Genomic DNA, 23,440 nt, shown 5'->3' with positions numbered 1-23,440 from the left:
AAACGAGCAAACGGGTCACCTGATAGTAAGTAACTACCGTCGCCCATGGACACTCGCAACATCAGAAGAGCTGCAAGGGCGTTGCCGGCCTATTAAGAGGGAATACGCTCTTTTCTTGAAGGTTTGCAGGTCGTATAGGTCCGGAAATACTGCTGGTGACAGTTCGTTCCAGAGTTTTACAGTGCGCGGCAGAAAGTTACGCGAAAAACGCACTGTGGTCTGTGGAAGACTGCCACCACAGATTACTAGTATATATACTGCCACTCATCAAGGTGATGAGGATGGTATGTTTTTCGCGTGGGACGATGGCGAAAAGTTGCAGGTGGTATGATTCCGAACAATTCCTCAGACCACTCCCCATGACACAACGTCTACTTAGTGCAGTCATATAAGCGTTCATACTCCTGTAGGCTCTATGTCACATGGCGATCTAAACTTTCCCTTTGGCACTATTTATATATCAAATGAAAATGGCGATCATAAGCTATCTAGTTTACCCTGGAGCACACCGTACCTGGACATAGACGAGGTAGACGCCCGTGTGGTGAACGTGCACGTGGCCGTTGCGTGCGAGGGTGGGGCGCGCGTGCGGCGACGCCAGCGTCCACGCCGCCGGCCACCACACGTCGTGCGCCGCGTCGTGCGCCACGCGGATCAGACCGTTGCCTGTAACGAGCAATAACATTTTTTTAAATAAAATAATGGGTAAACGATCAAACGGGTCGTAAATTATTACAATCGTGACTACCTTTGTAATGTTCGTGGACCTCCATGTTGAGATGGGACGTGTTGCCGTGGAAGTGTGCGGCGACGAAGGGCCTTCTCCCGTCCTGAGGAAAATAGATAGTAAATTCTCTAAAATAGCCTTTATTTTCGCTATAGGTTTATAGTAGCTGAATACCTTAATCAAGGTTGATAGGAGAATGGGTTTAAATTGGAGACCTATTTTACTATTTTTTTAAATACATATTTTATATAATATGTATATTGTATATAAAATATATGTTAACGATAAATGAGAGTTCCAGAAGTGAGTTGTATTATTTGTTATTACCTCATCATCACTGTTCCTCGCTGTTCTGGAGATGGTGGGAACTCTGAGGGCGGCGTCTCTGCTCGACACAAACTTCTTGCTCTTGCGTCTGAAACCAAAATGATGTAATGTTAATTTACTGTAGCATGTAGCATGTGACGATACAATAAAAAAATGTGAAGGTATAATAAAAGCAGAGAGAGTGGAGTAATCTACGAATTACGATCATAATATCATATTATGGGACTTCGTAATCTTCTATGCAGAGCTATTATCTATACTAATCTATACTTACAAAATTACATGTCCTGACTGACTGACTGACTGATTCATCATCGCTGAGCAAAAACTGTAAAAGTTACAGCCACGAAATTTGGTGAGTAGGGTTGTTTTATTAAGTAGACACCCACTAACGAAGGAATTTTGAAAATTTTACGCCGAAGGGGGTGAAATAAGGGTTGAAAGTTTTAATAAAAGTCCGTCATTTCTTGAGTTAGAAACATGAAACTTTATTTTTGGGTTACTGATTAAAAATGAATGGATAAGTATTTAAGCGTTTTTAGAAATTCTACCCCCAAGGGGGTGAAATTGGGGTTGAAAGTTTGAATGAAACTCCGTTATTTCTTGAGTTAGAAACATGAAATTTAATGTTTGGGTTACTGATTAAAAATGATTGGATACATGTTTTAGCGTTTCTGAAAATTCTACCCCCAAGGGGGTGAAATAGGGGTTGAAAGTTTAAATGAAAGTCCGTCATTTCTTAAGTTAGAAACATGAAAGTTTAATTTTGGACTGCTGATTAAAAATGAATGGATAGGTATTTAAGCGTTTTTAGAAATTCTACCCCCAAGGAGGTGAAATTGGAGTTGAAAGTTTGAATGAAAGTCCGTCATTTCTTGAGTTAGAAACCTGAAACGTTATTTTGTGCTTCTGATTAAAAATGAATGGATACGTATTTAAGTGTTTCTGGTAATTCTACCCCCAAGGGGGTGAAATTGGGGTAGAAAGTTTCAATGAAAGTCCATCATTTCTTGAGTTAGAAACATGAAAGTTTATTGACGTTTGCGTTTGACGTTTGCTTAAATAGGGTCCGTTTCTACCCTTTGTATAAGGAACCACAAAAACAAAAAGGAGAAAACTATCCATCTTTGTTATTATACTATGTTAACGCGGATGAAGTCGCGGGCAACAGCTAGTCTATACTAATATTATAAAGCGGAAGAGTTTGTTAGTTTGTTTGTTTGAACGCGCTTATCTCAGGAACTTCTGGTCCGATTTGAAAAATTCTTTCAGTGTTAGTCATCATCAATGGACTATCCATTGATCGAGAAAGGTTATAGGCTATATTTTATCACGCTAAGATTAATAGGATCGAAGAAATAGGAAAATGTGGAAAAAACGGAGGGAAATTATTTGAAAGGACTTATTTAAACCCGCTAATCTCAGGAACTACTGATCCGATTTGAAAAATTATTTCAGTGTTAGATAGCCCATTTATCGAGAAATGCTATAGGCTATATTTTATCACGCTAAGACTAATTAGAGCGAAGAAGTAGAGGAAAACATGGAAAAGACTAATAGGGGCGAAGAAATAGAGGAAAATGTGGAAAAAACGGGGGGAAATTATTTGAAAGGACTTATTTGAACGCGCTAATCTCAGGAACTACTGATCCGATTTGAAAAATTATTTCTGTGTTAGATAGCCCATTTATCGAGGAAGGCTATAGGCTATATTTTATCACACTAAGACTAATAGGAGCGAAGAAATAGAGGAAAATGTGGAAAACACGGGGGAAATTATTTGAAACGGCTTATCTCACGAACTACTAAAGCAATTTTTGTTATTTGGGTATTTTATTTAACTGTTATTTGGGTCAGATATGAAGTAGACCACGTGAAGGATCATAGGCTGTTTTTGTGGACTAATTTGTCTGTGAAATATCTGATTTACGCGGGCGAAGCCGCGCGGAACGTCTAGTATTTTAATTGGGAAGAGTTTGTTTGTTTGTTTGTTTGAACGCGCTAATCTCAGGAACTACTGGTCCGAGTTGAAAAATTCTTTCAGCGTTAGATAGCCTATTTATCGAGGAAGGCTATAGGCTATATTTTATCACGCTAATACTAATAGGAGCGAAGAAATAGAGGAAAGTGTGGAATAAACGGGAGTTTTCGCGGAATATTGCTAAAAATAATAACAAACTAAATTTAAACGGGAGAAATTATTTGACAGGGCTTATCTCACGAACTACTGGAGCAATTTTTCTCTTATTTGGCACAGATAAGAAATAGACCACGTGAAGGATCACAGGCTATTTTTTGTGGACTAATTTGTTTGTGAAATATCAAATTTACGCGGGCGAAGCTGCGCGGAACGTTATATTTCGCGTGGTCACGACATCACGCGTAAACGGCCCATTTTGCTGAAGTTTGGTATAAGGATACTTTGAGCCTCGAAAAAGAACATAGGATACATTTTGTCATGGAAAAATGTACGGTTACTGCACAATATACTTTTATGATTTGCGCGTAAACTATACGGTATGGATATACTTTGAGTCTCGGGAAAGGACAAGGAATACTAATTTTTTCCCGGAAAATGTGCGGTTCCCACACAATAAACTTTTATGATTATCACCTAAACTACTTCATCTATTTTGACGAAATTTGATATGGCAATACTTTCTGTCTCGAGAAAGGACAAGGGATACTTTTTATCCCGGAAAATATACGGTTCCCGCACAATAAACTTTTATGATTCACGTCTAAACTATTTAATCTATTTTGATGAAATTTGGCATGGAGATTGGAGATACTAATTTGAATCTGGAACCAAGGAATAGTTTTTGTCCCGAAAAATTTGCGGTTCCCACAAAATATACTTTTCTGATTTGCGCGTAAACGACTCAATGATCAATCGATGTACGAGAACAACTATAAACTAAAGCCCACGCGGACGAAGTCGCGGGCAACAGCTAGTCGGTTTATATTGCAATTAAAACTTAGTTTAATGTTTATAGTTGCAGCCTGCAGGCTCCGTGGAATATAATGAAGATATTAGAGGAAGGATGATAGCTCATTGTTTTACATAATTATGCGGTAAACTAAAGTACCTAGTAACTTTAAATAAATCTAATTAGTTTGTCATGTCACATGTGGGCTAGAATAATATGTAGTTAAATGTATAAGAAGTTTCGACTTTATTGGTAAGTATAGAACAATATAAGAAATGGAGAAACGTACAACTAGTCTATAAAGTTTTGAAAACTCGGGCAAACCTCGACTATTAAAAAAATGTCCATCCGATAATTTTTATATTTATAGACTAACTAAACAACGTTTAATCTTATTTACTTTAACTTATCTCCCTGTCATTATGTTTGTTTTCGTATGTGCAATGTGCATCGACAATTCAAAATCAAACGTCTGCGCAACGTTGTATAGTTGCTCATAAGCGAGAAACTATACAGTAATATTAGCGTTTTTTATGTCAGAATTCACCTGGTATAAAAAATATTTTCACCTCTGGCGACTTACTGAAGAGTGAAGCTACCCCCAGGAGGTCGCGACCTACAGGTTGGGAAACACTGATCTGCAGACTACAATGTAAAAGCTTTAAACATCAAGCTTGTTATGTGTAAAATCAAGTAAGACCAGGAAGCCAAGCTAGTCTTCAAACTAATCTGTATGCGCTGGAAGTTTGATGAGTTCATCGAGGACTAATGGCTCCCCCGGCACCGCACGATACAACTCTGTACAAAAATGTTCAGTGGTTTAGTTCCTGAGTGTAGCATACCCGAGGTGATTAACTTAACTTAATAGTTTGTAATAAACCTCTTATTGCTACTTTGATAGTAGACACTCTGATGATCATGAAAGTCAGTTAATTTCATAAAAACTAAAGTCTGCTTGTCTGTTGTTTCTTCGCGTCTAAGCAGCGATTTGGATAAAATGGAAATACCCTGATTTCAGGGAATACATTATGGTTCGCTCGATATATAATAATAATTATTGATAATAACAAAAGTTTGCAGTCGTGGACATCATCTGTCATCAAAGTTGCATAAGAAATCGCGAAAACCTGCTACAGATTAACGATTATTGCAGGGCACAGGGCAAGTTTTCAATTCATTGGGCACATGAGTCATACATGATACACATCAATTGATAAATATCACTATTGTGTGCGCTCTCGCACTTGAGACGGACCCCCTCTCCCACCCCTCACCAGTCACCACACCCCCACTTACGTCTGTATCGTCTATCGCCGCTATACTCAATCTGCGGCCCGTCGGATGTATCAGTAGCCCGCGTTAAACCATTTTGGAATTCATGCCCCTCAGCAAAACAGTCCAGTCGTGGAAATGTTTCCACTTTAAATCGCAAATTTTTGAAGAACGTGATTTTTCAACCCTTAAAAATGTTGGTTGCGGCCCGCGACGCCGAGACCAAAACGTGTTTGTGGCCCGTATTTAAAGAAAGTTGAGTACCACTGACCTATCAGGTATACCGTATATCGATACGATATCGACGGCAAATATACGGTTACCATGAGATAAGCATAGTACCTGGGTAACAAGTAACAACTAACAACTCATTTTCATGCTGTTCTCGTCCATAATTATTTCTATAATAGGTGTTGTTAATGTGCACCTACAAGACTCTGATATATTTCCGACCTGGTTTTTTTTAATTCTAAAATATATCTAAGGTAGATTAAAAGCTATATTATAATGTTTTAGTATCGACAGTCATGAAATTGAAATCTCGCCAATTTATGTACGAGGTTCTAGATACAATTATGACGATCCTCTATGAATCCTTCATTTTAAAGTCAGTAAACACTTTAAATCTACTTCAAACAACAAACTGATGTAAGTAAGCAATGAAGTAATATCAAACACTCGGCGGTGTATCAGCGGCGTGACCTCTACTCGTGTAGATCGTGTAGACGGTGTAGATACTGGATATCCTGCGGTCGCATTCCGCGAGTGCAACAAGATACCCGATACCTACAGTCTACACCTTCATAATAACCATCATAACTGACCTATACACTATACATAGTATTATTAGTAGGTAATACACAGCTAAATCATATTAACTGCGACGCCCTCAACTCAGTTGCGCCAAAATCCGTTTATCACCTAGGAACCGTATATTTTTCCGGGATAAAAAGTATCTTATGTCCTTTCACGGGACTCAAAGTATCTGCATACCACTTCAGCAAAATCGGTTCAGCGGTTTGGGCGTAATGAGGTAACTGACAGACAGACACACTTTCTCATATTTTATAATATTATAATAGTATCGATGATATCTATGTAATTGCTAACTATACCAACTGATCACAATATTGACACAGTAATTGCTGACCGACCTGTTGTTGAAATTGGGCTACCGATTCCCTAAAGAGACAACGCGACGCTACGCGAGATACGATATGTCGATAAAGCTAGTTTGTGCCGACAAAATTAGGCCAAAATTGGGAAAAAAAAGTCTGTTCTCTACGCCTATCGCCTATCGGCATCAGATCCATCCATCGTTACTCAGATCCATGATCCAGTTTAATCTAAAATCTAAACGTTTGATCTAAAATAAAGATCTAAGATAAAATCTAAATGTTTGATTAACTGTGAAAATCTTATTTTGCGCCAAACGGTAAGTGACTGTGGGGGTCTACCACATACATCTACTATTATAATTTACAACGTCTTACCAGTAACATCTTGCGAGTCCCAAGACAGCTTTAACATGTACATCGGGCTTCCTGAGATCATATCAGAGGGTTTTCATGGTTACCGCTCTCGATTCGTGCCGATAGTGGTGGGAATGTGTGGTAGGTAAAAGCCCACGTAAAAATATAACATTTAAAATTATGATTAACATGTACTTTTGCTAATGTTGTGTCATGTATCATTATATTTTGCAACTGTCATGTTAAGGTACAAGTTGGAAGCCTTGTACAGCCTACATGAAGCGGCAGCGGTATTTAAAGCGGTATTTAAAGGTGCCGATTGGCAGCGGACGACCTGAAGCAACCGCAGACGACGTGTCGTCGCGACACTACTGTAACTGGTTTCTATGTATTTCTATGAATGTGTCGCTAGCTTCGTGTCGCTGCTGCGGAGGGTATTTCATAGAAATACATAGAAACCAGTAATGTCACGTCGACACGTCGTCTGCGGTTGCTTCAGGTCGTCCGCTGCCAATCGGCACCTTTAAATACCTCGACTGGTGCACTATTTTAAATATATAAATAACGTCATACCGTTCATCCACCCTGGAGACGACGTTGGGCGCGGCGAGCTCGCTGTCGGGGAAGAAGCTGCGGCGATCGCGCCGGTGTGACGGAGCTGACGGAGGCGACGGCTCCGCCGCGGCAGCCTCCGCCTGAGGAGATTCTGTCGGCTTCTCCGAGGGAAGAGCTGAAACTGAAATACGGAAACTTATTGACAAAAACGGTTTTCCTGCGGTTGCGTTCTCTTCTCTCGCATGTAGGTACGAGAAAGTTGAGCAAAACTTCAGGGACTTTATTCTCGTACCTACACCCAGTTTTCTTGAAATTCCTTCAATTATTTGTCAATGATCGAAAGCTCCATAAATGAAGAGAATATCTTTGTCGCCCTGCTGATCCGAGAATTTGACCTAGTCACTCTCAAAGCGGACTAAAACTGTAAAAGTTTAACAGTAGTGGGTAAGGATACACGCGGTACTCACGAACGCTGTCAATCTCTGGGTTCTCGTTGAGGAGGCGCTTGATCTCGCGGATGTGGGAGACGGAGTCGCGCCGCAGCACCGCGTCCGTGAAGTCATCCGGCTTCAGGCGCACCATGTTCGTGGTTACGGCCTGCGAATACAATGACATTTACATCACTTAGGTACCTGCTAAATTGTCCTACAGTCCTCTACACGATGAAATGTTTGGGGACTCGCTCTTAAAGTAATATGAAGCCGAGAAACACTATGGCCGGTATAGTAGTCAGTACTCAAGATGCATCTCGGTCTCAAGACACGGTCAGGCTATGTGATTGGTTGGCTGTCAAAATTTGGACCAATCACAGAGCCGAACCGCGTCTTGAGACCGGGTCGCATCTTAAGTACTATTTATACCGGCCTATGTGTTTCTCTACTAGTTTGTTGACTTTAGATCAGCGAGAAATACATGGCGCGGTATAACTAATAGCTTCGTTTTGGGAAAAATACTTATGATATAAAAAATATTTTACTCACATTATACCATTTACAACATAGTAACATTTGCAGGGAGATCTTTTAAAATTCTGTAGTCTTCTGTTCTGTTCTGTAGCTCTCGCTGACACTCAATTGTATGGTTTCGCCCACACAAAGAGCGAGCTATCACACTCGAGGTTTACGATCGGGGGCATAAAGTCTAGTGACTCCGCAAAATTACTCGCCGATGAACATCAGTAAAACATTATGGGCCATATAAAATAAAATCTAGAATTTTCATACTACGAGAAAATCAATTCTATAGTACAATATTACACTGGAATACTTCCTTCTAAACAGAGTAAAAAAACTTGAGAGGTGTCAAGGGACACCGGATGCAACGAAGTTTATTGTTTCTTATGTAAGTACAAAAAACATGTATACACTCAAAAAAAATCGTCGCTACACCACACTGTTCAATGCGAGAGAGAGAGACAGAGAGAAAAACACACGCTACCGCACGACTTACACGCGATAACGAATTTCGTTCCAATATATACCTTCTGTTGCCGCCTGTCATAGTCCATGTACCAGTCCCCGCTCTCCTCGTCATCGTCGTCGTCGAACAGGTCCTCGTCGTCGGCGGTGCTGTCGTCCTCCAGCACGGTGAGGTCGCGCAGCTTCTCTATGGACCCGTCGTCCTTCTTGCCCGCTTCTATCACGTTGTCTTGGTCCTCGTCGGCGTAGATCTGAAAGGAAATTGAAGTTTATGTAGTGGAAGACGTCAGAACTCACGAGGCTGTGCCACAGCACAGCCTTAGTTTTTCGACCCAGTGAGGTTTGGCCGGAGGCTACTATGATTAGTTTTTTAAGTAAGTAAGTAAGTAAGTCTTTATTTCCATGAAATTGGTTACAATGTTCTTATTATTATTATAGTTCACAATTTCTGCCTCTAGGGCGTGGAAATATTTTTAAATATAAAAAATCATGCTTTATTACTATAATTAATAACAAACAGATATTTAAATAGAATCTAAAATAAATTATAATACAATCCTCAAAAAGTTATGAAAAAAAATAAATGTAAATACGAATACTCAGTCAAAACATCCTGAAATCATAAAAAAAATATATATAAAACAGTCAAATAATGGTCGAAGATATAGTTTGTCAAGAAAGTCATGACAACTATATATTTAACTATACAATTAAATAAATTAAATGTCAATTAATTCATATTTAGATTAGTTAAATTCATTTTAATTTCTTAAAAATAATTACAATCAATTAAATAATAATTATTATGATATAATCATGACAATAAAAATATGATGCAAAAAATCATAGAAACTGGTTAAGATACAATAAAGGTGGTTAAAATACAATAAAAATTTTAAATGTCAAATCATTCATATCATAAAATATAGTTTAATTAATTTGACTTCTTAAAAAAATAATATACTACTCAATTTAATAATTAAAATCTATTAAAATTAAATTTCTTTTCGACTATAATATCATTTAAGAAATAAAGGTGGTTAAAATACAATAAAAATTTTAAATGTCAAATCATTCATATCATAAAATATAGTTTAATTAATTTGACTTCTTAAAAAAATAATATACTACTCAATTTAATAATTAAAATCTATTAAAATTAAATTTCTTTTCGACTATAATATCATTTAAGAAATCTTGGGTCGTATAGTAGCATTTGTCTAAGAGCCAGTTGAACAATTCTTTTTTAAATTTATTTAATGTAATATCGTCATTTTTGAATTTATCTGGTATATTGTTGTATATTTTAATACTCATGCAGTACGCATTTTTACTATGGATTGCTAAACGTTGCGTTGGTACTGTAATTTTCTTAAAACTTCTTTTATGTCTATTATTTTCTGTGTTTTTTTCTTGTTCAAAATGTGTATAATATTTTTTTATAAATAAACAAGATTCGAGAATGTATAAACTCGCCAGAGGAAGTATTTTCAAGTTCTTGAATAGCGGTCTGCAATGAGCACGTCTATCAGCTCCGGTCATAGCTCTAATGCATTTTTTTTGTATTATGAATGCTCTGTTTAGTTCGACTGAATTACCCCACAATACCAGCCCATACCTTAATGTCGATGAGACATAGCCGTGATATGCTGTTAGAGCTGCATCTTTGGAGACGATATTTTTAATCCTTCTAAGAGCAAATACAAACCTATTTAGTTTATTGCATACATGATCTATGTGCTCTTTCCAATTTAAATTTTTGTCTACGACAAAACCTAAGAATTTAGCTGAAGATACGCATTTGATCGGATTGAGTTCGATTTCTAGTTTTTGGTCACTATTATCACTTGATTTATGAAATTTGATTATTTTGGTTTTTTCTAGATTCACCTCTAAATTATTATTCTTTAAAAATTTCATTACTTTTTTAACTTCCTCTAGGATTTCTTCATTTAAAAGTTGTTTTAAACATTTAATTATTATAGTTATATCGTCTGCAAACATAACCCCCTCGTGTTTTAAAATATTAGGTAACTCATTTATATACATTTTAAACAAGTCAGGTCCTAGCATACTACCTTGTGGTATACCACAAGTGTTGACACTATATTCAGATCTATATGTAATTTCTCTATTTTTCACAATACGAGTTATTTCAGTGCATTGCTTTCTGTCTTTAAGGTAAGATTTAATCCATTTATATGCATTTCCTCTAATACCATATCTAGCTAATTTATTTAGTAAACGTTTGTGATCAACAAAATCGAAAGCTTTACTCATATCGAGAAAAACTGCCGCCACAGATAATTTCTTATCAATTGCTTCGGTTATTTGTTTTGTTAATGAAAAACATGCAAGTGTTGTAGAACTACCTTTTATAAAGCCAAATTGCTGTTTGCTAACTAGATTTTTTGCATTGAAGTAGTGCACTATTGTTGATTGCATAGCTTTTTCAAAGATTTTAGAAATTACTGGTATTAGTGTAACTGGCCTATAATTAGCTAATTTATTTGTATCTCCTTTTTTATAAAGAGGTCTAACAACAGATATTTTTAATGATGATGGAAAATGTCCTTGCTCAAATGATAAATTTATTATATGACAAATTGGGTAGCAAATATATTTTGCAGATAGTTTAATAATTTTAGTATTAACGTGGTCGTAACCAGTAGCTTGAGTATTATTAAGAGAATTGATAATTTTATAAATGTCATTCGGAATAAGAGGAGAAAGGTATATTGAATTTGTTTCATTGTCAATTATATTGTCATATGTAATAATGTCATCGTCTACGTCAATTGAATTATTATTATTTTTTGCTATGTCAATAAAGTAATCATTAAATAATTTAGCAATGTCGGATATTTCTGTGTATAGTTTATCACCTACTTCTATTGTGTCAATATTGTTACGTGGGCTTTTTTCGTCACTATTATTTTTTATTAATGTCCATGTGGCTTTGCATTTGTTTTTGGACATTTTCAAAAACTTGCTATTATTTCTAGTTTTAGATGTATTAATGCAATGTTTTAAAATCTGTGTATATTTTTTATATTTCTGTAATAAATAGTTTTTATTTGTTGCCTCATATCTATATTTTAAATACAGCATCCGTTTAACTACACACGACCTTTTAATTCCTTTCGTTAGCCAACCCATTTTTATAGGCTGATTTTTTATTTTAATATTTATCCAGGGGAAGCAAAGATTATAAAACAAAATGAAATTATCATAAAAAGTTTTAAAACTTTCTTCACAATCTGTCTGATTATGTACGTCATTAAATGTTAGTGTTGCCATTACATTCAAAAATTTATTAATATTGTCTGAATGAAAATCCCTTCGTTTTGTGAAATAGTAGTCATTCTTTATTATTTTTTTATTTTTTTTCATTTACAGGAAAAGTAATTGTCTGACCAGTTTCATGGTCTGAAAGGGCTAAGTGGTGAACATCTGATTTATATGTTTTTAAATTGCTAGCAATAAGGTCAATGCTGGATCGGCCTCTTGTAGGTATATTTATATTAGTCTGTAAGTTATGGTTAAGTAGTAAGGACCTCAATTCTTTATGTTCATTTGAATCTTTCATTAAGTCGATATTCCAGTCTCCACATAAAATTATATTCTTATTATTTAAATGACTAAAATCTGTTATCAGAGAGTCAAGACTATTTAAGAATATGTTAATGTCTTCTTTAGGAACCCTGTATATGCAAATTATTATTATATTGAAGCTAATTAATTCTATTCCGCAGCATTCAAAAACACGTTCTTTACCATAATCTTCACATAAATGTAGATTTTTAAACTTTAGACCATTTTTAACCAGAATACAAGTACCGCCCCTTTTTTTGTTTTTCCTCGAAAAATAAGCGGCAATTTTGTAGTTAGGAATTTGTAAATTTTTTTCTGAATTTTTTATCAAAAATGTTTCGCTTAAACATATTATATCCACAGACCCTACTTTTGAGTGCAAGACTGTTGTTAAGGCTATTTGTAACATGTCCAATTTATTTAAAATTCCAGCGATATTTTGATGGAATAAAGTTAGTTTGTTTTTGTTCGATATAAAAAAGAATTTTCATTATTTTTTACATTCCTAGGTATAATTTTAAAGTATTGTGTTATTTTATTCTGTATGATATTTGTTGTTAAATTTTTATTATTGTTGAAGTTAAAATTATTTTTATGTTCATTAATTTTCTGTTTAAAACCTGATATATATGTAGTCTCATAATCGTTACTGTAAATTCTTATATTTATTTTATGACATATTTCTTTTAAGAAAGAATTTTGGTATATAAAGTTTCTAATATTAACAATATTTACATTAGGAACATCTAATTTTGTTTGAGCTAATTTATTAAGTGTGTATGTAATAATAGATATAAATGAATTTAAGTTCCTTTCATTCACCTGCGCAGCTAAAACAACATAGTCAATCTTTGTGAACAAACTTGCTGATTCATTGCTAATGTTAAACAACTGCGAGTAGGTAGCATTTCGTTTTACAATCCCTAATACCGAATATTTATTGTTCCCCGTATTTTGTCTATATTTGTGTATCATATGGCTAAGACCCTTTATATGATGATCTCCTAGGATATGTATTTGTGGTTTTTTGTTCCTATTTTTGTCTAATTTGTGTGCAGACCGTATAGAGTGTAAAGTGTAAGTTAGTAGAGCGAAGATAGTAAAATTACGAATTGAGGTTTTGATTGGCTGTTGAAAAACATATTATGTAAAAGAGGGTTTCTTGAATTATTTCCTTTCAAAAACATCTTATAAATTGAAAATAGTGTAAGAAACTTTATTGGATAATATGCTTTTCTTATATTTTATTACAAGTCTACATGGTAATAAATATTCGTTCGCCTGTTCATTGTAGTTTATGTTCAATATAACGAACGTATCATGTTCGAGCTCCCGAAACAAAAACAAATTACAGAGTCATGTCTGTATAAAATATCTTTATTATATTATTTATATCTTTAAAATAATAGTAATTGTATGAACTTGTGGGAATATGTGCGTGGCGGCCTAGTACTGTCCAATCTACTAGTAATTTACTATATATATATATATATATACAGGGTGTAACAAAAACAAGTGATAAAAATTTAGGGTGTGTATGTGTTCCCTGTAGAGAGTTGTCTGTGAAAGTGGCAGCGCTGAAATACCAAACAAATTTTTCACTTTTGTATGGGGAAACTCGTGACGCTCGGGCCCTTGCCCATACAAAAGTGAAAAAAAATTTTGGTCTTTCACCGCTGCTACTTTCACAGTGAAATCTCTACAAGGAACACGTACACACCCTAAAATATTATCACTTGTTTTTGTTACACCCTGTATATATATATATATATATATATATACATATATATATATATATATATATATATATATATATATATATATATATATATATATATAACACATTCATACAAACAAGATTTTAAATGATTTTGGTAGCTGATAATGTGTTACTTTTAATTATTTTGAGAACGCTAGAACCATCGCCATCTTCGAAACTAAGAAAATTTTATCAAATTTCATGTATCTATTTTTAAACTACAAATCCACAACACAGATATAGTAGACATAATAATCTTTGTTTTTGTCGGGGGTGAAAAGTGAGAAAAAAGTGTTGAAAACACTTTGCTACGCGCCTTCTACGCTCGCGTAGCGCGCCTACGCCGTATAAAATAGCCAACTTTACATCCAACTACCCTGATGTAAGGTTATATTTTCTATGTGTATGTTGTATAATTTGTATTTATTCATTAGATTCGTCTTGGTAGTGCGAATGACATTGAATACATTTCAGTGGGTTTTTTTTGTCTTTTAATATTTTTTTAGGTATATAAATCTACTGTTTTGCATTTACACTGTGGCGACGGGGGAGGATGGGGTTATATTACTATATCCGATCATTTGTACCCCGTCTCCCCGCTTTGAACTTGTCAGTATTGATGTATGCGATTTATGAAAAATACCCACAGAGTCTATTTTACTATTTGATAAAAGGTTTTACAGCGAGTTACGAGTAGCGACGGTCCTGGGCTTATTAAATGTAAGTTACTAACGTTTATTATACCTTACGCTACCTTAAATAACCTGCAGGTTTATCAACTCTCAACCTCAACTTCATACACATTTTGAAAGTGTCTCGAAAATCGATTCGCTGACTGGACTTTAGTAGAAACCATAATCGTTTGACAGTCAGAAAAAATAGATTAAAGTACAGTGCATTTAAGAGGCCCAAAGAACATGATTTTGGTTTTAAAATCGCTCGTTCAGAATCAAAGTAAAATAACCCAAATAAAAACCCAAAATTTTTAGTTTTGAATTTCCTTCACAGAAAGCTTAAATGTGGTACAGATGTAATGGATGTACCATATAAGCGTTTCCTAATGAATAAGGACTTACATTAATCTTGTGTATCGTGTATCGGGATATATTTCATACTAGATAACACCAACTCCGTTGCCCCAAAATTTGTTTATCGCGCGGAAACCGTACATTTTTCTGAGATAAAAAGAATCCTATGTTTTTAGTCCTGACAAATTTCAGAAAAATCAGTTCAGCGGTTTGGGCGTGAAGAAGTAACAGACAGACACACTGTCGCATTTATCCCACAACCTGAACATTTTGTGGTACACTTTACGGAAAAATGATCACGCCTATTAAACATAGCAATTTTCATTTATACGAGTATGTAGATGTGCTATCATCAGTCAGTCAAGGTGTGACGACGCGAGCCCTCACAAAGCTCGCCATTTAGCTAGTAATATTAAATGTTAGTATGATTTACAACCAAACATGTCTGCCGCGCACCACGTCAAAGCCATTACAGTCCACAGACGACGGCCGCTAAAAGCTTTCGAAATAAAACGCGATATGTTTTGATACAGAAAGAAGTTCTGCATCTGCCCACCATAGACGTAGCTAAGTGTAGATATGACTGAGGGAATATGAATAAAAGCCTTGTATTCGTAACGTAAAAAAGTGCCGGAATTAAAATGTTATTTGCTACTTAGATCAGTTAGATGCTATGAGCTTAATAGTAATTTGATTGATTTTATTATAATATTTAATTTTAATTATGGTCTTTTAGGCTTATGTATTTTAAGAATCAAAAAACACATTTTTGAAAAATCTTATGTTTAACAATAGTAACTACAAAATACACAGGAAGAAGACAACATTTTGTAAAATCTTTAAGGATGTCTCTTTCAACATTTTGTAAAATCTTTAAGGAGGGTAGGGATTTTGTCTTAGGAGGCGTTTGGTTAAAACAGGCATCAGAGGGGGTCAAATAGACTCGTCTATCTTTAAGGTTCTCAGCGCCTGCTGTCTATTTGTCATAGCCCTTGAGATCCCGAGCTATCACTCATCTGTATTCTGTATCAGCTGAGTGTCTCGGCATTATTTGTCTTTTTGACCAAGATGCCGCCTCTTACGTTTGTAGGTCTGCAGATTGAGATTCGTTTATTTAAAGATTCTTTTGCAATGATTGATAGGATTTTAAATGTGTATAATAATTCAATGTGCAGTTTAAATATATAATACGCGTCATTGGGGTTAAAAGCCAGAGTATTTGAAAGGCAGAGTATTTTAATGGAATTGGCCCATAAAGCTATGAACCAATTTTGTCTTTAGGCGATTATTCAGGAGAAAACATCTTTAGCGGCGTTTGGCACCTTTTGGATTGGATAAAATATTATGTTAAATTTGCGCCATAGCGTGTTCCTTATGAAAAATCGTGCCATAGACCGACTTTGTTACAGCGCCTTTAATATGATTTTGAATACAAAGACGAGCCTCTACGATAATGTTGCTTCTTACAAATAAACTAACATTACATTATGTTGACAGTGTTCACGCAGTATTTGTCATGTGCCGTTGGCCCCACAGTTGGCTCTAATAGGGAGATAAAATCTAAAGCGATATTTGGATACATTTTGTATCAGACAGGCTCGAGCAGTATAAAGACAATGTACTATCGAGGTGGAAAGTCGATAAGTGAAGTCGTTAGTAACAGCTCGGCCATTAAAACTTGCTGTGGGATCAGGGAACAATTTCTTAAGGATCGGGATGCTTGCGTAAAAGTTATCTGAGTCAATCTTTCTTATTTCAAGGTCAATATCTATAAACAGATCAAGTAATTAATGTAAAGTTTAGTATTACTGAACAACAAGAGTAATACACATACAAATATTTTATAATAATTATGTGAACTCGTGTTCGTCTGTCTTTCTGTATTATGTATGTCTGTCTCTCTGTCACATATCTCTTCACGCTCAAACAGCTTAATTGATAAACATGAAGTTTGATATGGATATAAGGAAAGGATGTATAGGCCAGTTTTTCTTATTATTGACTTTTAATTGAACCAAAGACAGCAAGCGGTGTGTAGGAAGCGGATTGAGTACGCATAGTACATTATTACGTTCATATTTAATCTTGGCTAAGAATTGAAACAAAAATATTATAATCGTCAGATGTTTGTCAGCAATGCGATACAAACGAACATCCCACATGTTTTGGTTCAACGCTCCCGCGCGGGCGCTCGCTCCACATACTGCGACTTGACACAAATCCCGGCGTCAGATGTCAGATGTCACGCTAAAATGTAAATGAGCTAACACGCTCGATGAAAAGATTATGTAAGTAGTGCTTGTCGTTCTTATAAGAAGGAAGAAATGATCAAAAGTGGTATATTCGTTCTTATAAGATATCTGCAAGCTGGCAAGGCTCAAAATTGGTATACTAGAAGTTAAGAATGAATAAGGACACAAGTGACGATTGATTAAAGTTTTAGACACATTGAAGAATATGGAGCGAAATAAGTTCTTATGTTAGCCCTAAATCTAAATATATTTTTTACTAGCTGTCCCGGTGAACTTCGTGTCACTTAAAAACCTTCCCTGGACTTCTACGAATATTTTAAGAGTAAAATTAGCCCAATCCGTTCAGCCGTTCTCGAGTTTTGCGCTTAGCAACACATTCAGCGACTCATTTTTTATATTATAGATAACCACTAAATGACGCCGGCATCTTCGTTGTGCCAAAATTCGTTTATCACTCGGGATTCGGGAACCCGGACCCAAAGTATCTCCATACCAAATAGCAAAATTCAGTGGCTTGGGCGTAAAGAGGTAACAAACAGAAAGACAGACACACAAACAGACGGACCACCACACTTTTGCATTTATAATATAAGTAGGTATGGCGGATGGTTATTCACATTCTATAGATAATCCGTTTTAATTATACTTAACTTCTAGCTGACCCGGCAAATGTTGTTTTGCGATATAAATTATTTCTAGTATCAATTTAAAAAGTAGATAAAACCTATTTTAAACTTTCGCGTTGCATTATAATTAAACTTTTTAATCGGGACTTAACGCGACTTATTTAAGTAGTAATGCTACTACGAGTACATACTTTTACACGAGTACATTGGCCAAACGAAACGGACTATTGGCGAAAGAGTGAAAGAGCACATAGCCGCAGTGAAAAATCGCCAGACAAATAAATCCGCGGTAGCAGAACATCTGCTTGATATGGGGACTAATCACTGGATGGAGCTACACGACCCTAAAATCCTCTCTACGGATCGTCATTACCACACGAGAGTAATACGTGAAGCAATTGAAATTAAAAAGTACAAAAATTTCAATCGTAAGGACGGATTTAAATTGTCGCCCGCCTGGAATCCAGTGATCAATAAGTGCAAACCGCGTGTGTCACCTCTGTCTATAAGTGTAAACCCGGATACAGTTAGTGTTGTGTGTCGCAGTGAACCTACTGACTTTCAGTGTATTGGAACACAAATATTGGACAATTCGAGGGTAGTCGTAGAACCGACCGCCCGGTGCAAACGAAGACGTCGCGCTCCTGCAGTCCCCTCGTGACCACGGCCGTTGCAACACGGCCGAAACGTCGAGAAAAAGTATGTACTCGTAGTAGCATTACTACTTAAATAAGTCGCGTTAAGTCCCGATTAAAAAGTTTAATAGATAAAACCTATGCTCAGGCTTAACGAATATACTGTATACAAAATTTCATTAAAATCGGTTGAGCCTAGGGAATGTTACTATTCGAAAAATTAACTATTCGAATAATTCGAATATTTTACAAAAGTTTTCGAATAATTCGAATATTATTCGAATAATTCAAAATTTTTGAAATATGCTGAAAACTCTGAACAATAGTAACAAAAAACTTCGTACAACCATGTACAACCTATTTTGTTAACACTACGAAGTAAGCAATTCTAATTTTTACTTTTATCAACATAAATCTTTGTAAATGACATAGTTAATTTTTATCGTTAAACACTTTAAAAATGTATATTCTAAGGTTACAGCTGGGCAATAAAAGAAAGGCTGTAAAGTGTAAACCGTTTTCGATCGTACTTTTACTTTTCTCATGTGATTATGCTTGAAAGAAGTCAATGGATACAGATCGTGAACGACGTGCGAGACGTTTGTACGTCGGAGAGCCATGCTTCGGCACGAATGGGCCGGCTCGACCGGAGAAATACCACGTCCTCACAGAAAACCGGCGTGAAACAGCGCTAGTTTAGTTAGTAGAGTTTACCGGAGGCCCAATCTCTTACCCTATTCCCTTCCCTACCCACCCCTATTCCCTTCCCATCCCTACCCTCCCCTATTACCCTATTCCCTCTTAAAACTTAAAAGGCCGGCAACGCACCTGCAGCTCTTTTGATGCAGCGAGTGTCCATGGGCGACGAAAGTTGCTTTCCATCTGGTGACCGGTTTGCTCGTTTGCCCCCTTATTTCATTAAAAAAATCGTTATTTTGCCTAAAACATGCAAATGAATTTATTAGACGTTTCTAAAACATGGTCAACGGCGACGATGAATGGTCGTATACTCATTAGTTAGACTAAAAACAGATTTATATTATCATTAAAGATGTAGAATATTTATAAATAATATTATTTTTCTGAAATAAACTTAATTATGTTCTTATTCCATGTTAATTTTATGTTTGATAGCATTTACAAAAGTAAAAAATATTTTTACTATACGAATTATTCGAAAAATAATTTGGCGAATATTCGAATAATATAATCGTCGAATATTCGAATAAAACGAGTATTCGAATATTCGAATAACATACCCTAGTTGAGCCGTTTTGGAGGAGCTCGAGCACTAACACCGCGACACGAGAATTTTAAGTATAATATAGTAGGTGGTGTTATGAATAACCAGCAAAATGAAAATTGCCCTTAGTCAATTTCCCGGGTGGCGGTCATGGGTCAACTGGCCTACATACACAGCTGACCGACTTAGCTCCGGCCTCCGGTTCCGGACGCGCGCCAATTTGCTGCCGGATTCAACTCACAGCTCGGGAAATTTCAATTACGACTTGATTTTGCACTGTCAATTCGTTTGGAGTTTGGACAGTCTCTACAGTATAGCTGTACGTACGTGCTATTTTTGTAAAGCAAAATAGGTTGTTCGGTTACTACAATACAGGGTGATCACTTGATTGTCTGACAATAAGAGACATGTAAAAAAATCTCTCCCCAGTCTTGTTGGGTCAGTTTCCCGTCTCAATGGAGTTCCAGAGCAAAGGGAGACAGACATTGTACGTAATATTATTTAATATAACTCTCGCATATAGCCTTGGCTAGGGCTGGGTTTCAACAAGACCTCCACATAAATTGCTGTAGAAGCTATTATCCTATGTATGTGGTATCCATAAGCTCTAGTGGGTAATAACTCCCAGTAATGACTCACATTTTGATATCAAGCTATGTATATAGGCCGCCCGGATTTATACGATTCAATAAAAATAATACGATACCAAATGGCGAGGCGCCAGAAAACAATTTATCTACCTGGCAGTCATAAAAACACGATGAAAACAACAGCTGGAATATAATATTGGAACCTGGAAACAACACTCGGTAATTTCTGAATATAATTACTTACTGCGATGTTTTCACGTTAGAGGCAGCAGTCAGCGCCAGCATCATAGTAAACAGAAAGGTTATGTTCGACGTTTGACAACGTTTTGTCAATATTCTGGTTATTTACTCTACGAGTACGTGCTAGAGCTAGTAGCGCTCTATGCCTCGGCCTTTGTGTAATATTCCCTAAGTTCTTTTTTTTATATGAAATAAGGGGGCAAACGAGCAAACGGTTCACCTGATGGAAAGCAACTTTCGTCGCCCATGGACACTCTCAGCATCAGAAGAGTTGCAGGTGCGTTGCCGGCCTTTTAAGAGGGAATAGGGTAATAGGGGAGGGTATGGAAGTGAATAGCGTAGGGGATTGGGTCTCCGGTAAACTCACTTACTCGGCGAAACACAGCGCAAGCGCTGTTTCACGCCGGTTTTCTGTGAGAACGTGGTGTTTCTCTGGTCGAGCCGGCCCATTCGTGCCGAAGCATGGCTCTCCCACGTATATATGTTTAGTTCATGACTATCTATAATAATAATATGTTCCATGATGTCTTAAGACTTTTTTTCATCACGTCAATTAAAATCGAGGTAGAGGCGTATTGAAAGCGCGTTTATCATAATAATTCTGTTAGCGTTACCTAATTTTTTAATTATTAATTTTTAAATCTAATTAATATTAGTAAACCTCGTTAAAATATGTTGTGAAGTTTGGTCTGGGTCTATCAAAGATGCCCGGTAATAAAACACCCGACAATTAATTAAAACAAACAGAGAATAGAATCCGAAGCAGCCATTAATTTGATACCAATACACCACATCTATTAACTATCTTGTTGTTTACAGTCGGATATAAATTACTTACGATTTACTAGTTGTTGGAATTCTTCGTCGTCGTTAACAAACAACCTAGATTACCAAATTGTACCATTAGTTGCATCGAAGTCACATGTAACAGAATATATCCACCCACTAATATTACGCCTCTTTATGCATCAGGGGCTATGTATTGAGAACTGCTAAGATTTAGGGCAGGTACCATATTTAAGACACGCTATAACAGCATCCTGCTCTTTTCTATTTCCAATATATAAACAGAAGAACTGGCTAGTAAGAAGAGAAGCAGACAAAACGTGACGCTTTTTTTTTTTTGACGTGGGAGAGCCATGCTTCGGCACGAATGGGCCGGCTCGACCGGAGAGATACCACGTCCTCACAGAAAACCGGCGTGAAACAGCGCTTCCGCTGTGTTTCGCCGAGTAAGTGAGTTTACCGGAGGCCCAATCCCCTACCCTTTTCCTTTCCCTACCCTCCCCTATTTCCTTCCGTACCCTCCCCTATTCCCTTCCCAACCCTCCCCTATTACCCCTTAGAAGGCCGGCCACGCACCTGCAGCTCTTCTGATGCTGCGAGTGTCCATGGGCGACGGAAGTTGCTTTCCATCAGGTGGCCCGTTTGCTCGTTTGCCCCCTTATTTCATTAAAAAAAAAAAAAAAAAACAAAACCTGCTCTGCTAGATGAGGGATACAACACAGAACTATCGCTACCAATCTAATCTATGGCACCGAATATATATTTGTCTATGGCACATAACATATTATAATTATAGTACTGTCTATGGTGATGTTATGGCTCATATTTTATTGTAGCGTACAACAGCCTCATTGAGTGTTAATTAAATCGAAGAACGTATAAGATGGTAAAGTCGTAAAAATGATACTCCGTTTTAATTTATTTGATCTAAATGAAAACAAAAAGTTAAGATTAATGTGCCATCTACTGTGCCATTGTGTCATTGTTCTTTATTGCGCGGTCAATAGGTACGTGATATAACAGATTAAGTTGGTAACATTTAGGCGCCCGTACTGACTACTGAGCTATGTTAACAAGATCAAAATGGAGCATTTAGTCTTGTTCAGATTAATTTGGAGAACCTACAGACGGTAAAGGCATGCACGAGCACACGTGTCTTGGAATTTGCAGATCTATTCCTGTCGTATGTGGGTTACCGCGATTCGCGTGTTACGTCATCAGTGCCGATGGCTTCCGATACGGAATACGGGGAACACTTGAGCCCTTTAATAACGTGCTGACGTGAGCACTTGAAACACTTCTACAGTGGGTCATGAGAGAAATATTTATAAGAGGATTGAGCAAAGATCTCAATATTAATGGAGGATAGATGTTAATGCTTAATGCTGGGGCACCGAAAGTTCCACAGGATGAATATAATGAATATTGAATAGGTCCAAATTTTTGTATAAGGGCAGCACATATTGTGCAAGATCTTCTGTCAAACGCTTGTTGCGTAGCTGTCTAAAAATATGTAATCATCCAAATCATCCTGGCGTGAAGCTGACAGAAATGGAGAACTCTGTGTAGATATCTGTAATAACCATTGAATAACTATGTCAACGTAGCCAAGCAGTACACGGACTTATCTACAACCTGTCTGTCATATCCAATATGAATGCAGTGTTATTACTCATACATTATTATTATGAGAATAAACATTGCCTCTAAGGGGTCTCGTATAACGCACTGTTCCAGTCTTGCTGCTTCTAAAATTATAGCAATGATTTCAGAGATAAATGTGTAAAACGTACATGTAATAAAAAATATACGTACAAAAAATAAACTAAATATTATTAGCTCAACGTAGTCGTGTCCTTTCCATCCAAACAACCCTAAAAGTAACTGCGGTAACAATGGAAAGTTTTTCCTCATCATCCATATTATAGCTTTGTGTTTGCGGTTAGATGACGGGTCATCCGCAGTAGTCAATAGTCATACGGCAGG

The 23,440-nt window shown here is 36.4% G+C and overlaps 1 protein-coding gene across 1 annotated transcript in view; it reads right to left on the bottom strand.

The window, feature by feature from the left end:
- The window catches only part of LOC121730361, a 40,094-nt gene that overhangs the window by 3,801 nt on the left and 12,853 nt on the right, over positions 1 to 23,440 (bottom strand). The window contains exons 2-7 of the mRNA XM_042119373.1: positions 8,764 to 8,952; positions 7,751 to 7,880; positions 7,302 to 7,464; positions 1,055 to 1,142; positions 749 to 830; positions 515 to 666 (exon numbers count right to left, since the gene is read on the bottom strand). Coding sequence (XP_041975307.1) covers positions 515 to 666; positions 749 to 830; positions 1,055 to 1,142; positions 7,302 to 7,464; positions 7,751 to 7,880; positions 8,764 to 8,952 — 804 coding nt within the window. The remainder of the gene's footprint in view (positions 1 to 514; positions 667 to 748; positions 831 to 1,054; positions 1,143 to 7,301; positions 7,465 to 7,750; positions 7,881 to 8,763; positions 8,953 to 23,440) is intronic.

This window comes from Aricia agestis, chromosome 9 (genome assembly GCF_905147365.1).
Source record: "Aricia agestis chromosome 9, ilAriAges1.1, whole genome shotgun sequence".
Classification (NCBI taxonomy): domain Eukaryota; kingdom Metazoa; phylum Arthropoda; class Insecta; order Lepidoptera; family Lycaenidae; genus Aricia; species Aricia agestis.
The sequence above is the reverse complement of the archived record's forward strand: the minus strand, read 5'-3'. Positions and strand labels throughout refer to the sequence as shown.